Below are 15112 nucleotides of genomic sequence, written 5' to 3' on the forward strand. Positions count from 1 at the left end.
AGCAGACATTGTCCTGAATAGAAGTCTAATCAGGCGAGTAACTGGAAACACCTGTGAGGGTGAACTACGGGTGTGTGGGCCTTTAAATAAACACAACCTCAGGTGACACAGGAGAGCTGTTTTCAAATGCAAACACAAAGTGCAATCAAGTCCCTAAAACAAGAGGTCTTTTCACAGCGGATACTTTGACTGGTCATAGTTGGAGAAGCACTGATAACATTATCAATGTCTCTGTTAAATAAAGTGTTGTTTACATGCACACTAACATTCTCCTGTTATTCTGAAGATGAGGATAGTTTGAATTGGATACAGGTCACGTAAACAGTATATTCCATTTGGATTTTCCGAATTAGACATTTTCTGATTAAGACACCTGGGATATGCCAATATTAATCGGGTTTTAGGAGCATTCTTTGGAAATGTATACAGTGTATTCAGAATAGGTGTCCCAGCTGGGGTTTTTATCGCAGTTTGCTACACACAGCCTCTGGCCTGTTTCTGGTCAGCTCTGCCTGTTGTACACAAACTCGCCATAAGTTTGCAAGGCCTTGAGGTGGAGATGCACGCCCCAAAAGAAAAGCCCACACTTCTGGTCAAACGGAGGAACACACCAACTTTAAAACATTATGAAAGACTTGTACATAAACAGGGTTTGGGATATACGCAAATATTTCAAGGAGGCAGTTGAAAAAATGAAAGATGGAGGCTGTGTTTGCATGGCTGAACAAGTCTGCCACCAGTGGAAAACTTAGGAAAAAAATCCTATTATGATGCAAAGAAGCAAAATGTCACAAGCTGTTCCAGCCGTTCCACTTTTCCATGTGATAAATGATGCGTTTTGCTTATGGTGCTCTGCTGTGTGCTGGTGTTATGTGCCATAAATGCCATACGTGGCTGAATACTGTTATGTGTTGTATGTGTTTTTATGTTGTTGTTTTTTTTGTGGTGTATGCTTTTTATTTCTTTATTGTAGGGCAGCAATAATTGTGCAACTCCTGGGTCCAAGATAAATTTCCCTGTGGGGACAAAGAATATCGTATCATACTGCATCGTTTCATATCGCATCACATCGTATTGTATCATATAGTATCGTACAGTACTGTATCGCACCGCACCACATCACATTGCATCGCATCACATTGTATCGTATCATATCTTCTGGACCAATATTGTAAGTCAGCAATACTTGTGTAGCTCCTGAGTCCAGGACAAATTTCACTGTGGGTAAAAAGTATCGTACCGTATCGCACCACATCACATCGCATCGTATTGTATCGCATCACACTGTACAGTATCGTATCACATCGCATCGCATCGTATCATATCGTATCATATCATAATCAGAGTATAAATGGCTGTATATAAATGGGAATATTAGTGGAATATTAATTTTCATTAGCCATGTAAACAGCTAAGTAGGAGTATTGTCTTTTTCAGAATACAGGCAAAAATTTTTTTACATTATTTACACCTGTATTTTTCCTGCTGTGACATGTCAAAATGTCTTCTTTGAAAAGGCCTATGTACTGGCCTGAGTATCATGATGTATGAGACTTTTTAAACTCTTTAAAAATAAATTAATAAATCAAAAATCCTCACCCTCGTCTCCGTCATCACCAAAGGGGTAGAATACAGCCACAGCGATGTTGAGCAAACATGCCAGGTAGAAGGAGATGCTCCCCCAAAGAGAGATGTGGCGCGAGAACCAAAACAGAGCCTTATTTTCTGCACAAACAGAACAGGAAGCATAAGTACAGGGACACAAACTCACCACACAGACACACAAAGTTGCTGCGGGCCCTTCAATTTATTCTGGAAATAACAATAACCAGACACTCTGGATGATAATCATGATTTACCATCCTGCAGCCTGCCCTGGCTGCCACCATCATTATTTTGCAAGTGCTGGATTCAGAATGTAAAGACTTACTGCGGATCTTCTTCTGCCACCTCATCTCGTTGTAGAGGTTGTCAAACTGCTGGAAGAAGTCGTTAACCTTGCTGCCCTGGTCGTCTCTCTCCGTGGTGGTGAACACACGCACTTTGGACTCCTCCGTGAGGTACTCGCAGATGTTAGGGACTGGAAATACTATCTGCTCCATGGTGCGGTCGTGACGCACAATCTGGTGAACAGATATTAAGTAAATTGTCATTACGGGTTTATAGATTTACATTTTTTTTAATGACGAGATAAGAAATCTGTGATGTGCTTGGTAAATAAAGTTTCAAAGATTCAGAGGATACATGGATGAAGTGATGATGATGAGGGTTACCTCTATCTGAGCTGTGTGATTGGCGTAGTAATGGAGGGCATCGTCCTTCTCAGTGTCAGAATCCACACATGACCCCGGCCCAAACGCCGACCCTGGCCTCAGGCTCTGCTGCAGCATCTTATTGTGTCGGGCCAGCTAGCATCCAAAAACAAAATGACTTATTTATTTAATTTTTAGTAGCGACTGGCAGCTCTATAGGTCCCGCTTTGATCAGTCAGTCCTCAGAAACTTTCCAGCCATTTGGTGGCCACAGTTTTTACACTAAGAAGCTGTGATTTCGCATAGAGGTCAAGTGTGTTTGTGATGATTGTGTTTGAGTTCATGCCAATTGGCAAAACGGGGGGGGGCATATAATAAAAATTCACATAACTGCCAAATGGATTCACAGACTTCCACAAGAAGTGAAAAGATTGGTCTTGAGCCAAAGGACAGGTGGTTAACTGTTCATGCTGGTAAAAAAAACTCATGAAGCAGTTGTCATAAGGAGGTGTCAACTAGTGACAAGTGGTTGTGAGGTTGTGTGTGTGCATGCATAAACACATGGATGCATGCACATATGTGGTCAAAGTCGAAGGTGGGACCAAATTTTTGTTCTGAAAGTCACAAAGTTAAGTCTGAAATCAAGACAGGAGAGTGCTAAGTCAAGATAAGCAGTCCCGAGTAATTGAGTCATTGGTGTTAAAGTGCAAGTCTTCTTTTATTTTGTCAAGTTGAGTCTGAAGTCATCAAGTTTGTGACGCAAGTCTGACTCAAATCCAAATCATGTGCCTCAAGACCAAACCTCTAGTCACGGCTATCGCGAATTTGCACTTGTTAACTTACACTGAAAAGCTTTGTGCCAATAATAACAATAACGGTCTATGATTCCCAAGCCTAATTACATCTTGTGACACAATGCTTTAAATATGGACATATTAGACCACTTAATGAGAGTAAAAACAAGATGATGCAACTTGACATGAAAATAGAAGACAGAAGAGGAAAAAAGACAAATAATGGACAAGTAGAATACATTTACGGATATCTGGTCAAAGTAGAACAAGTACATTACACTCCAAAGACAAGACTTTACATGAAGACACTTATGTAACTTATCCATAATGCCCTTCCACTCTGTTCTATGTATATACTTCTGTTAGGTAATCTTGGATGCTTTAACCTGCAATAACTGTTTTTGTGACCACTCGGGAGCAGCAGAAAAAAAAGTGTGAGCTCCACACTGGCATACCAACACCTTTTAATATATAGAATAGGTAGAACTGCCAAACAGGGAAACAAATGGGAGTCTTTGTAATTAACCTTCTGTAAATCCTGTGACTGCCTGTAAAAAAATATCTACAGTTGTTCACTGTCCTTATTTCTATGAACTACTGTTTATCATTCACTCTTGTTTATTTACTCATTATTCATTTCTTATCTTACACACCAATTATGGTGAATGGCAGCTGCCCTTAGGAGCAAATGCCAGATAATATCTTCTAAAAGATACTTGATAAGCTTATATCTGAGTCTCTGTGCAATCAGCAGATATGTGTGCATGAGTGTCTGTGTGTTTTCACTGTCTGAGGTCAACAAAAAAAAAGAAAACTAACAGTCGAACAGTCAAAAAAAAAAAAAAAAAGCCTTCCTTGTCATGATGAAACTAGTCTGCTGGTCGGACAAAAATACCCTGTTTGACACTTCAGCTCTAAAGAGGCAGAAGTGAAAACCCGCTAGACTCTGTCTGCCCTCTCTAAATGACATAGACGTTAGAGAGAGAGACACACATACACACACACACACACACAATACAAATACACTCTAAACAAGGCAAAGCACATTTGTTTAGTAATACAGAGACTAGCGCCCGCCTCAGTGAGCCTACAGCCTACCTGTCTGCACAACCAGTGTCACATCCTGAAAGCTAATTTTAGAAAACTGCCATAGCGACTCTGTCATAGAGCGGTCTCTCATCATTTAGTGCAGAGGACACACTCAGAAAGGAGCATGCATGTGGACGCGCGCACGCACGCGCACACACACACACACACACACACATTAGCTGTGTGCATGGCCCTGAGGTCAACAGAAGGTCAGACAGATGGAGAGGAAAAGAGAGGAAATGCAGTAATGTCTCCATCTCAGACAAAAACAAGCTTAGGCATTTTCATTACCTGGTGGGCCAGAATGTAAATATTGTGTCCGACGTCTCTGGGCTTGATCTGGTCTCCAGCGTTGTCCTCCTCCTCCTCACTCTCCAGACCCTGGGCGTAGGCTTCCTTCATGACGTCCACCTGATGCGCAAGAATTAAGAAAGGTTACCGCAACTTAAAGTCTATTTACTAAGAAGTAGGTTGTACATGGGACTGAGCTATGCATGTGTGTATTCATGCTGACAAAGACTCACCAGTTCAGTGGGTCTCATCTTGTAGAGAATCTTCTCTGCGTTCTCGCTGTCATGGCGGCTCTCCATGATAGCCAAAAGGAGTTTGGAGGCATTGTTCTACAACACAAGGCTCCACCAATGAGCTTTTACATGTTGATCAACTACAAACTACAGAGCTGAGTAATGCAGGAAGTAATTTCTTGGTGGATGCTATTTTTTAGCAGAATCAAACCATCTGAAATGTTAGATTTTTATTGTTGAGTTGTAAGACTGAAGCAGTCCAACAGCTAGATATAACAGGTAGCAAACATCAGCGATTTTGAGCTGCAACACTTTTTCTAAACAAAAACATGGCTCCATTTATTCATTAAAATGTGCAGTTTTCACTGTATTGCTTTGTTAAACACCGGGGAATGAGTCAGGCTCCCTCCAATTGTCTTGTTTCTAGTTTCTAGCACTACAGCACCATAGGTAATTACTACTATAAAGCAAACCATAAGTATTGCCATAGCAATGGCTTTCAGTGGCCGTGCGTCATTGCGAGCAGCCTCTCAGGACTCTCGGATGCACCTGCTGCTCACCTTAAGCACCAGCACGAGGTCCAGCCGATGCTTCCCCAGGGGGTTGATGGAGTTGACAATCAGTGCTATAATAATGTCAATGCCATTTGACTCATGCTTGGCTATACAGCTCTGGAAAAATAAGAACGAATGTATGTTAGAACAAACAAAATCCTCAGAAGAAGACTAAACCTCGTCATACCTAACTAAATTAACTTATCCTCCACCTACCTGGTTTTCATGGCAGGGTCCCTGGCAGTACTCTGTGATGGTTTCCAGCGTCTGGCGAACCAGGTCTACATTACTCTCATTGATATAAAGGCCAAGCAGCCCGAGGCCTCCAGTGGTGCTTCCACAAATACAGTCCAAGAACTGAAGAGTCTCACACACCAGATTGTAGTTTGTCTTGTTTGTCTGGTTGCGCAGAAAGTTCTGGATTCAGAGAAAGAAAACAGTCAATCGGCAGTCAATTTAAAGGAGCAGTGTGTAAGATTTGGGGGGATTCAGTGGCATCGAGCAGTGAGGACTGCAGATTGTGACCTGCTGTGACTTCTGCTGGGTATAATTCCTTCAGTGTTCATAGTTCAGGAAGTTTTTAGTGAAAGTCGAATTATCTGCAGAGGTCTCTTTACCTCCAATACAAATGGACTCAGTGATTTAATTCAGTAAAAACACTGAGTAAATTACTTTCACGTTATGAAATCTCTGTTTTTCCAATACTGCTCATTGTGGAGGGGCTGCTAACTACAGTGGACAACAAGAAAACAGGAATGGCCCTATCTAGAGCCAGTGTTTGGTTTGTCTGTTCTAGGCTACTGTAGAAACATGGCAGTGCAACATGGCAATCTCCGTGGACTCAGTCCCTATGTAGATACACAGATTCTTACACACACACACACACAAAAAAATTCGTATTGTATCATATTCCATTTCTGCCACTATATCACCCTAAATCCCACACCCTGGACCTTCGAGAGTAGATGGACTTCAATGTTCTTTCTGTCAATCCAAAAAGAGACCAGTACCTGCAGGTCTGTGTTGTGGTTCTCACAGAGGAGCTGTAGGTAACGTAGGATTGGTTTCATGATTGTGATGGCTGGGCTCATCTGAGTTTCTTCAATAACCTCTTCGGCCCCGACTATCTCGCTGTTCTGGCCGAGGCCTTCAAGGTCGGGATCCAGCTCCTTTCTGAAGGCGCAAAAGGCCTTTGAGGTCACTGAGGAGGCCTCCTTCAGCTGCCCTCGCATATCGTCCCTCATGAGAAGCCCTGAGTCTTTCCCTAGAGCACAGCATGCAGGAAAAAAGAGATATTAAAAAACAGGACGAGCTGTTAAATGATTGGACAGCACAGGGTCATTTTGCAGAAGATCTTTGTAAACGATGGAGGAAAACAAGCAGCATGCAAAAGGTTAGCATTTCAGATACAGATCAATGGCAGCTCTCGCTTTGACACAAAGATATATTACAAAAGAAATGCAGACAACCCCCCCTCTGACATGTGGGCAAATATTGAGTGGGGTTCTGTAGCATGAAAGTACCAGATCTTGATACAATGGCCTTTTGATAGGCTTGTGATGTGGGCCGTCACATGGCATCTGACATGTGACTGCAGGACCTGGGAACAACAGTCTGCAGAGAGGTCAGCAGAGCAACAAAGATCATTCAGGTTTTATCCTCCGCTATTGTTTAACCTCAAGGTCGAGCTCAACTTTAGGAGCATGCATATTGTAAAAGCGTTGAGGTTATCAAGTTTATATTTGAGAGTGTTTCTTGGCTTTTCACTCAGTCTAGACCTGTTTCTATGGAAATGTTGAGCTGTGTCTTGAGACATGACCCCACTGATTCAGTATGTCACTTTTAAATACTCATCTCTAGGTACAGCTGACATCATCATCCAGGTGGTTCACTTTATATAAACCTTACTTTCAGCTTTGTTTTGACACAGCGGTTTGCTGCATGTTCCAGACATCAGAGGTGACAAGTGTCTTTTTGGCTGCACTCAAGAGCAAAGCCAATGAGCAGTAGCTTGTTAGTTGTAACTCAAAGGTTAAAATGCATCACTACTCGACTGTACCTTTCTTCAACCTGATGCTACTGAGGTCACTGTCGTCGTCCCTTTTTCTGCAGCTGACCTCGAACATGTTGACGGACACGGTGGCGCGGATCTCTTGCTGGGCCAAACGCATGCGGTCGTAGAATACCTTGAAGAACCTCTCTGACTTCTTCTGCTTGTAGAGTTGGCTATAGAAGGAGTTCTGGGTGGGGGGCAGAGAAGTAATCAACATAAATCTGAATCTGAATCTGTGAGTGCGCGCTCAAGGTTATAGCTGATCAGCGTGGACGGACATAATGATTTAAGTGTCTGTGATGCCCACACCTGTATCTGCGTGTTTCCGCCCTGGAGAAGGGCAATGCCCAGCAGGATGCTTTCCTCGAATACCCGGTCGTTCTTGGTGTTGACAATGAGATCAATCACCAGCTCTGATGTCCCAACGTTGTCCAGGAGACACTGGATCTCCACCACACTGCTGCCTGGCTTGTCAGAGTCCAGCATAGGAGAACCCCCTGCAGACATTGCGGAGCATTAACATTTAACATACATAACATATATACATGTACATGTATATATATATATATATATATATATATATACACTTATATGTACACATTTATGCACACGTATATATGTGTATACACACACATACATGTATTTTTTCTATGTGGTGCTTTAGGAATCGCTTTAACCAAAAGTCTTCGAGCGATTGTCAAGCAGCACTCCTCCTAAGAAGCTGTCATGTTAGCTGCTGTTGTTTCCTCTGCAGCAAGCAGTTATTGCAGTGTCTATTGGGTTTATTTGGGGTTCTCAGTACCTCCGGATGACGGCTTGACAAAGCCGCCAGATGAGCTGTTTCCACTCCCAAGCTCTGACTTGGAGAGAAGCTTTTGATTTCCAAAGTAGCGTGTGAGGAGGATCTTTCTTAACTCGTTTCCCTGTGGAGACAGAAATCATGATGTTAAATCCATATCACAGTCTGCGAGAGTATCAGCCTCAAACTAGGAAATTCACATTTTAGTCACATTTTTGAAAAAGTTGCATTTGTGAGCCTTAACTACTAAAATAACATCGAAATGAGGGACATGTTAGCAAATGTCCCATCCAAGAGAACATGTGTGGTGGGGTGTATCCACTGGCATGAAATCCGTCCAATCATCCAGACGAGAGGACTGAGCAGATTTCATCTTACACCTAATTGGAATGATCGCCGTCATCTCATGATGCATTTCTTTCTTGATGGGAGCGATGGCTTCCAGGATGACAATGCTCTTATCAACAAAGAAATTGGAGCCTCTCATTGAAAAGCGTGACAATAATATTGTTGTCCAATAAGTAGACACTAACAGAGCATTTATAAAAGACTCTAAGATGGCAGCCGAGACAGAAAAAAGATAAGGTTGTTACAACTAGGGAATTTTCTTTCTTCTGTCTTAAGCTTGAGACCATAGGTGGAAATTTTTATTTTTTTTTAAGATATTTTTTGGGCATTTTTAAGCCTTTAATTGATAGGACAGGCAAGTGTGAAAGGGGGAGAGAGAGAGGGAGTGACATGCAGCAAAGGGCCACAGGCTGGATTCGAACCCGGGCCGCTGCGGCAACAGCCTTGTACATGGGGCGCCTGCTCTACCACCAAGCCACCGACGCCCCAATAGGTGGAAATTTTAATATCAATTTAAACTTCACATGGATGTCTGTGAGTGTGGCAACTGCATTCAGTGAGTGGACAAAGAACAGAGTTGGAAATAACAAAAACTCTGACAAAGTGAAAATGAATTGAAAAATACAGATACAGAAGCACTGTAGTGAAAAGTGATTAAAAGAGATGATGCTTTATGTATACGCTCGCAAAACCAGCACCTGTGTTCTTCTAGCTACACATTTATTTAAGAGCTGTACATTTTTTTCAATCTCTCCCATCTCTGTGCATCTCTTGTGACATTTGACGCAGATAAACAGAAATGAGATTAAAGGATTCGTGGAGATAATCTCCCAACGGCAGTTGTGTAATCGAAGTGCGAAAGTGACTGACAGGTGGGTGACTTGCATTGTGCTCGTCACCACCTATTTTTATTGTGCTACAGGAGGAAGCGAAGGAAGGATGGATGGATGGATGGATGACATATAAAGGATGTATGGACACTGCGGGTGGTCAGCATCAGTTTCTATGACAACAACTCAAACTGGCCTTGTTTTGATGTCACCTCACCTCCGTCATTACTGATCAACAGAGAGGAAAGATGGATGAATAGTTGGTAAACAGATCAATCTAACGGTAGAGCAAAAGGATGAATGAATGGAGGGGAGCCACCTGTGGTTTCTATGGAAACGTGTTCGTAGGACAATCAGCCTTCCGCTGAGGTACAGGTGGTGGACAAAACAAGAGAAACACCTGAAAATATTAGAGGTTTGCGGTTTTGATTAGGCTCATGCTGTGGTGGTGCTGAGTTGCTGATCCAAGTGATTAATCATTTTATCGATTCGTCTTTTATCAAGTAAAAAAGCAAAACATCTTCTGGCTCCTGCTTTTCTTTTTATTTATTGTGAATTAAATATCTTCAGAAATCTGTAGATGTAGATGTCATCAAATGTTTTCTGAATTTTTTTTCGTTGAACGATTTATTGATTAATCAGATAATTATTAGTCAGACAATTGGTGTTGCAGTTAATGCAGTTTTCCCGTGTTCAGCATACACAGTCATGAGTTTTAAACCTTTCCCTTTGTTACATTACGTAATTTTTCAGACAGTGATTTTCTGGCCTCTTTGTCCTTTTGCAAGTTCCCTTATTATGATTGTCACACCTCTATTAAAGCTGACACATACTGCTAATTGCTATTCAGCTTAATATGACTCATTTGTGTAGCTGTCTTTGTAACCGTTGTTTACAGTAGTTGCTGGTGCATTGCAAACAGCGCAAAACTGCAATGTGGCACAGGAAAAAAAGTCTCTGCTTAACATTGAAACTAATTTATCAAAGAGAAACACTGGTCCCAATTGATGGTATATCTTTTCAACAGCTCTCTAAACTGCACGATGAGCCAAAAGAGGCACCTCCACGCCTCGCCGTAAAGGCTGCCCGGCTACAGTCCAGCTGAAGAGCCTCAAACTAAGTGCACTGAAGAGTGAAGATGTGGAGGAGCACGTGCGGCTGATGCTCCCTGTGTCAGTAAACACTCCATCTCATCTGCAGTCAGCAGAGACACTTGTCTGCCTGCACTGTCTGGCTGAGCTGTCTCACAAACACACACACACACACACACACACACACACACACACACACACACCGCTTGAACTGAAGGTGAGGATCCATTGAGCTAGCCTCTCTCATTTCCACACACTAATGCACAGACACAATCTCAGTGCAACTACAAACTCAGCACTGTGCTTTGTAAGGAAGCGCATCCCGATGCACGGTCTTTGACTGATTGCAGATTGAATCATGTTTGACTTAACGTTTCCCCTTTTCTGACGGAGGACGTGACTCTCTAACACCAGTGAAAGAAACGCTCTGTGGGGGGGGGAGTTGAAAAGAGGGTGGGGGTGACAGGTTTTTGCTCTTGTTCGCCTCCCTTCTGGGTGATGCAGTCTGCTGGCTAGGTCTGCAGAGAGGAAGGAGAGGAGAGGAGAGGGGAGGAAGGATGGCGGTAGAGGAGAGTCAGCCCAGCCTGACTCATCTGCTTGCTGCTGCATTGACGAGAAAAAACTCCAGTCAGGTGATGTAAGAGCCACGAGAAAAAAAGAGAGATAGAAATAGAGGTAGAAGAACTGACAGAAGTAAGAGGAGGAGGAGGAGGGAGGGGGGGAGTGGGGTTGAGGGAGAGGAGGAGAGGAACAAACAAAACCCAGCGAGGAGCAGACAGTCGTGGTGTTTTAAAATGTGCACCGGCACGCCACACTGCGGCTCTGGTGTCCAAGCTGGGGATGAGCTGCCGATCCCCACCTCCGGCATCCTCGCACCCCCCTCCCTCCCCCAGCCCCCTCGCAGCTCTGCTGTCTGCAGATCTCTCCGACTCCGGAGAGATGCACGGAGAAAAAGACAAAGACAAAGCCTGCCCTATGCTTCTTTAGGTGGTCTGAAAACTCTCACAGGCAGTGGAGGGCAGCACCAGCTGTGAACCAAGACAGGCAGTGCCAGGAACGGGCGGGGGAGACTTGAGCAGCTCAGGTCAGACAAGGTTGATTATAGCAGAGACTCAGGACACAGAGGAGGAGAATGTTACCCAAACAGTCAGGGGGGGGGCAATAGTTTTCTTTTCTGTGTTACTTTCCCCCACAGCAGAAACCTGAGAGGGCTCTGTCTTTTGTAAACAGTGGGGAGCGCTGATCAAGTACACAGTGACACAGTACAAGTTTCCCCAAAGGCCATGTGAAGGCCAAGCAACATCCAACAACTCTACCATCAGGAAGCAACATTTAGGTCCCAGCAGAAACTGCAGTCAGCCCACTTTGTTCAGCACAGAGTTTCAAACTGAAACTCTACCTTCTATTGTTGTTAGCACATGATACTAAAAGTCAAACTGAAACTCAATCTGATCACGTACGGTACAAAGGCATGCGTTGCATGTTATCCAACAAAGACTTGAGATGTCTCTGAGGAGTCAGTGAGCTCCTCCACAGCTTGGAACTGGAGGGAAAATGAAAAGCTTAAAGTGGGAGCCATCCGTAATATAATACATATCCATATCAATGTGGTTTTGCAAGGCTTTATCGTCAAGGGAGTTATTTCATTGAAAGGACAAAAATCAGGAAATCAAGACACATACAGTCCCATTATCCTGCTGTGTTAGCGCAGACGCTTTGTGAACATGAAGGGAAGGAGTGAAGACAGAGATGTGGGAAGACACAGGCAGGGCTGCAGCTCCTATTGAGGACAATGAGGTCATGTCATCTGTATTTTTCTGAGAATTTGGGTTTTTTCGACAGTGCTGCAAGAGACTTTTCTGATAAAAAACATCCACATCTTTCAGGCAGATTGCAGTGATTTTCGAACCCACCTTTTTTACTTAAAAGCATTCTACATGTTTTCACCAGAAAATCATTCCAGATTATTTAAATTGTTGAATTATCTGTCAGGTTTTTTTTCTCTCAATTTATCAATTAGTTTGTTCTATAAAATGAAAATACAACCTCTGCATGGATAGAGTGGTTAAGGAGATATATGTTATGGAAAAATCTGAAATCTTTGAAGTGATCTTTTATTTACATGTTTATTTTGTTTAGTGAATTTTGTCTTATCCCCCACATTACTAAGACATAAAGATAGACTAGAGCTCATGAATGAGTGGAGGATTTCTCCCTCCTTAAAGATACCCTGGATTTTCAGGAATCATAGTCAAGGATCATAAGGACCTTCGAGATCTTAAAGTATGATCAAGGATATAAAGGGCCCATTATCCGTGAGACTACAATGTAAACTGCTTCTCATTTTATGATTTACAAGATGTTAAGCATTTCACCTTTACCTTTGATGTCCATGTCTGTTACTTTTAATTTTGTCTGTTTTTTAATTTTTGTTAAAAAAAATTATAAAAATCAAGAATTTAAAAAAAAAATGGCAGAAAAATAATACAAAAAAAATTGTATAAAAAATAATTGACTAATTTAATGGTTGGCATGTAATTGATTAATTATTGCAGCTCTTCTCCAGGCAGCATAAAGAGGACTTTGAAACAGCATTTAGACGTCTGCATTTGGAAATAAAATGAAATAAAATGCTTTATTTTACTGGGTCCATCATTTTCTTGGGAATCCCTGAGTTTCCTGGAAATAAGTGTGTAATCTTGTACCAGTTGTTGGGAAAGGGAGGCAAACATTTCTGAGACATTTATTGTTGTAAGAATTTTCTTGAAGGAACTGCTCTATCAAAACACATTTTTCAGTAAATACATCACGCGGTGGAGGCTTTGACTCGTGATTTCTAAAATCCTGGCTACTGCCCTGGATGCAAGTTGCATTATATGCTCTTCAGTGCACTTAAATGCTGTGCTGACCTAAGCTATGTTTGGTGATGGTGCTCATTTAAGGAACAGTGTGTGGGATTTAGTTGCATTTAGTGGTAAAGACTGCAGATTGCAACCAGCTGAAACTTCTCCCATGTAGCAAGTGTGAACTCCTGGTTAGGATTCCTTCAGTGTTTACTGTTCAGGAGGTTTTTTCCAGAAGCCTAATTATCTGCAGAGGTCTCTTTCTCTCCACCACAAACAGACCAGGTGATTGAGACCTGTACAAACACTGAGTAAAGCAGTCTCACTTTATAAATCAGTGTTTTTCCGATGCTGTTCGGCCTGTCGTGGAAGGGCTGCTTACTACAGTGGCCAACGAGCAAATGCGCAAACTATCTAGAGCTAGTGTTTGGTTTGTTCATGCTGGGCTACTGTAGAAACATGGCAGTGCAACATGGCTGCCTTTGTGGACGAGGACCTGCTTGCTATGTGGATATAAACGGCTCAATATAAATTAAAGAAAACACCAAGACTCTTATTTTCAGGTGATTACACACTTTTGATTTAGTGGTCCATCTACGTCCCAACCCTCACATAAGGTGATGAGATCTAGGTAGTGACCGAAAGAATGAGATTGCAGATACAAGCGGCCGAAATGAGTTTCATCTGTGGGGTGGCTGGGCTCAGCCTTAGAGATAGTGTAAGGAGCTCAGACACCCGGAGGGAGCTCAGAGTAGAGCTGCTGCTCCTTTGCGTCAAAAGGGGTCAGTTGAGGTGGTACGCGCATCTGATCAGGATGCCTCCTGGAGGTGTTCAGGGCAAGTCCCACTGGTAGGGACACAGAACATGCTGGAGGGATTATATATCTCATCTGATCTGGGAACGCCTTGGGGTCCCCCAGGAGGAGCTGGGAACCGTCGCTGGGGAGAGGGACGTCTGGGGTGCTTTGCTTGGCCTGCTCGGTCCCAGATAAGCGGATGAAGATGGATGGATATACACTAAAGAAAAATTACTTGTATACTGTATTCAATGTCTGCCAATATATCCCCTTAAATCCTACACACTGGACCATTAAATTAGAGTTATGCAAACTGAACTATGTCTATTACATCTCTGCTCTTCCTCATTCCAATTCCTTCCCTTTCTGTCGGATATTAAATGTTTCCTGACCCAAGGTCACAACAGGTAGCTCCGCAGCTATGTGCACAGGGCCAAAAGGGGTCTACTATGGTGTATTCATCTGATAAAATTCCGTCAGAGACACTCACACGCAGAGAAACGTATCACGTGCCGCCATTTAAGATGTTTTCAAGCTGCAATTCCACAGCACATAAAATGTTTTCACCAAACAAACAAGCACATCAGGCAAAACAAATTAAGCCCACATGTGAGAGCAATTGGTGAGACTGGTTCAGGGAAATACAAGACCAGCAGCATAAACAAGCATTCATTTGACTGTTAGCTGGCGGGTTCACTGGGGAAGTGTTACATGTGATTCACTAACATTGTTAAGGGCTGATTGTGTTTGTTGGGAAGACTGTGATGTTGAGGAAAGGGTTAGCTGGTAAGGTACAAGTGAGGCTTATTCCTTTCATCTGCCACTTGAGCATGTCTACAAGGTGGACAAAATACGGGAAACACCTTACAGTAATAGCACCAATGAAGCATTGCTTTATGGATGGTAACATTACCTTGTCTGTCTGTCTGTCTGTCAGCCTACCACTTTGTTTCAGACTGAACTATCTCAACAACTGGTAAATGGATTGCCATAAAATTTGGTATAGACATTAAAGTTCCCAAGAGTATGAAGCCATCTGACGTCGACGATCACCTGACTTTTTGCCAAGCACCACCTGCAGGTAAAAGTTTGCACTTATCCTGAGTAATATCTCATTACTGGCGCAAAAGTTTGTATTA

The 15112-nt window shown here is 42.7% G+C and overlaps 1 protein-coding gene across 2 annotated transcripts in view; it reads right to left on the reverse strand.

Annotated features, from left to right (window-relative positions):
- The window catches only part of itpr2 (inositol 1,4,5-trisphosphate receptor, type 2), an 82065-nt gene that overhangs the window by 24876 nt on the left and 42077 nt on the right, over positions 1-15112 (reverse strand). For both annotated transcript variants that reach the window (XM_049573547.1, XM_049573548.1), the window contains exons 38-48: positions 8069-8189; positions 7576-7763; positions 7273-7453; positions 6224-6477; positions 5430-5630; positions 5220-5330; positions 4660-4755; positions 4427-4546; positions 2274-2408; positions 1931-2123; positions 1600-1725 (exon numbers count right to left, since the gene is read on the reverse strand). In XM_049573547.1, coding sequence (XP_049429504.1) covers positions 1600-1725; positions 1931-2123; positions 2274-2408; positions 4427-4546; positions 4660-4755; positions 5220-5330; positions 5430-5630; positions 6224-6477; positions 7273-7453; positions 7576-7763; positions 8069-8189 — 1726 coding nt within the window. The remainder of the gene's footprint in view (positions 1-1599; positions 1726-1930; positions 2124-2273; positions 2409-4426; positions 4547-4659; positions 4756-5219; positions 5331-5429; positions 5631-6223; positions 6478-7272; positions 7454-7575; positions 7764-8068; positions 8190-15112) is intronic.

This window comes from Epinephelus fuscoguttatus, linkage group LG4 (genome assembly GCF_011397635.1).
Source record: "Epinephelus fuscoguttatus linkage group LG4, E.fuscoguttatus.final_Chr_v1".
NCBI classification, from domain to species: Eukaryota; Metazoa; Chordata; class Actinopteri; order Perciformes; family Serranidae; genus Epinephelus; species Epinephelus fuscoguttatus.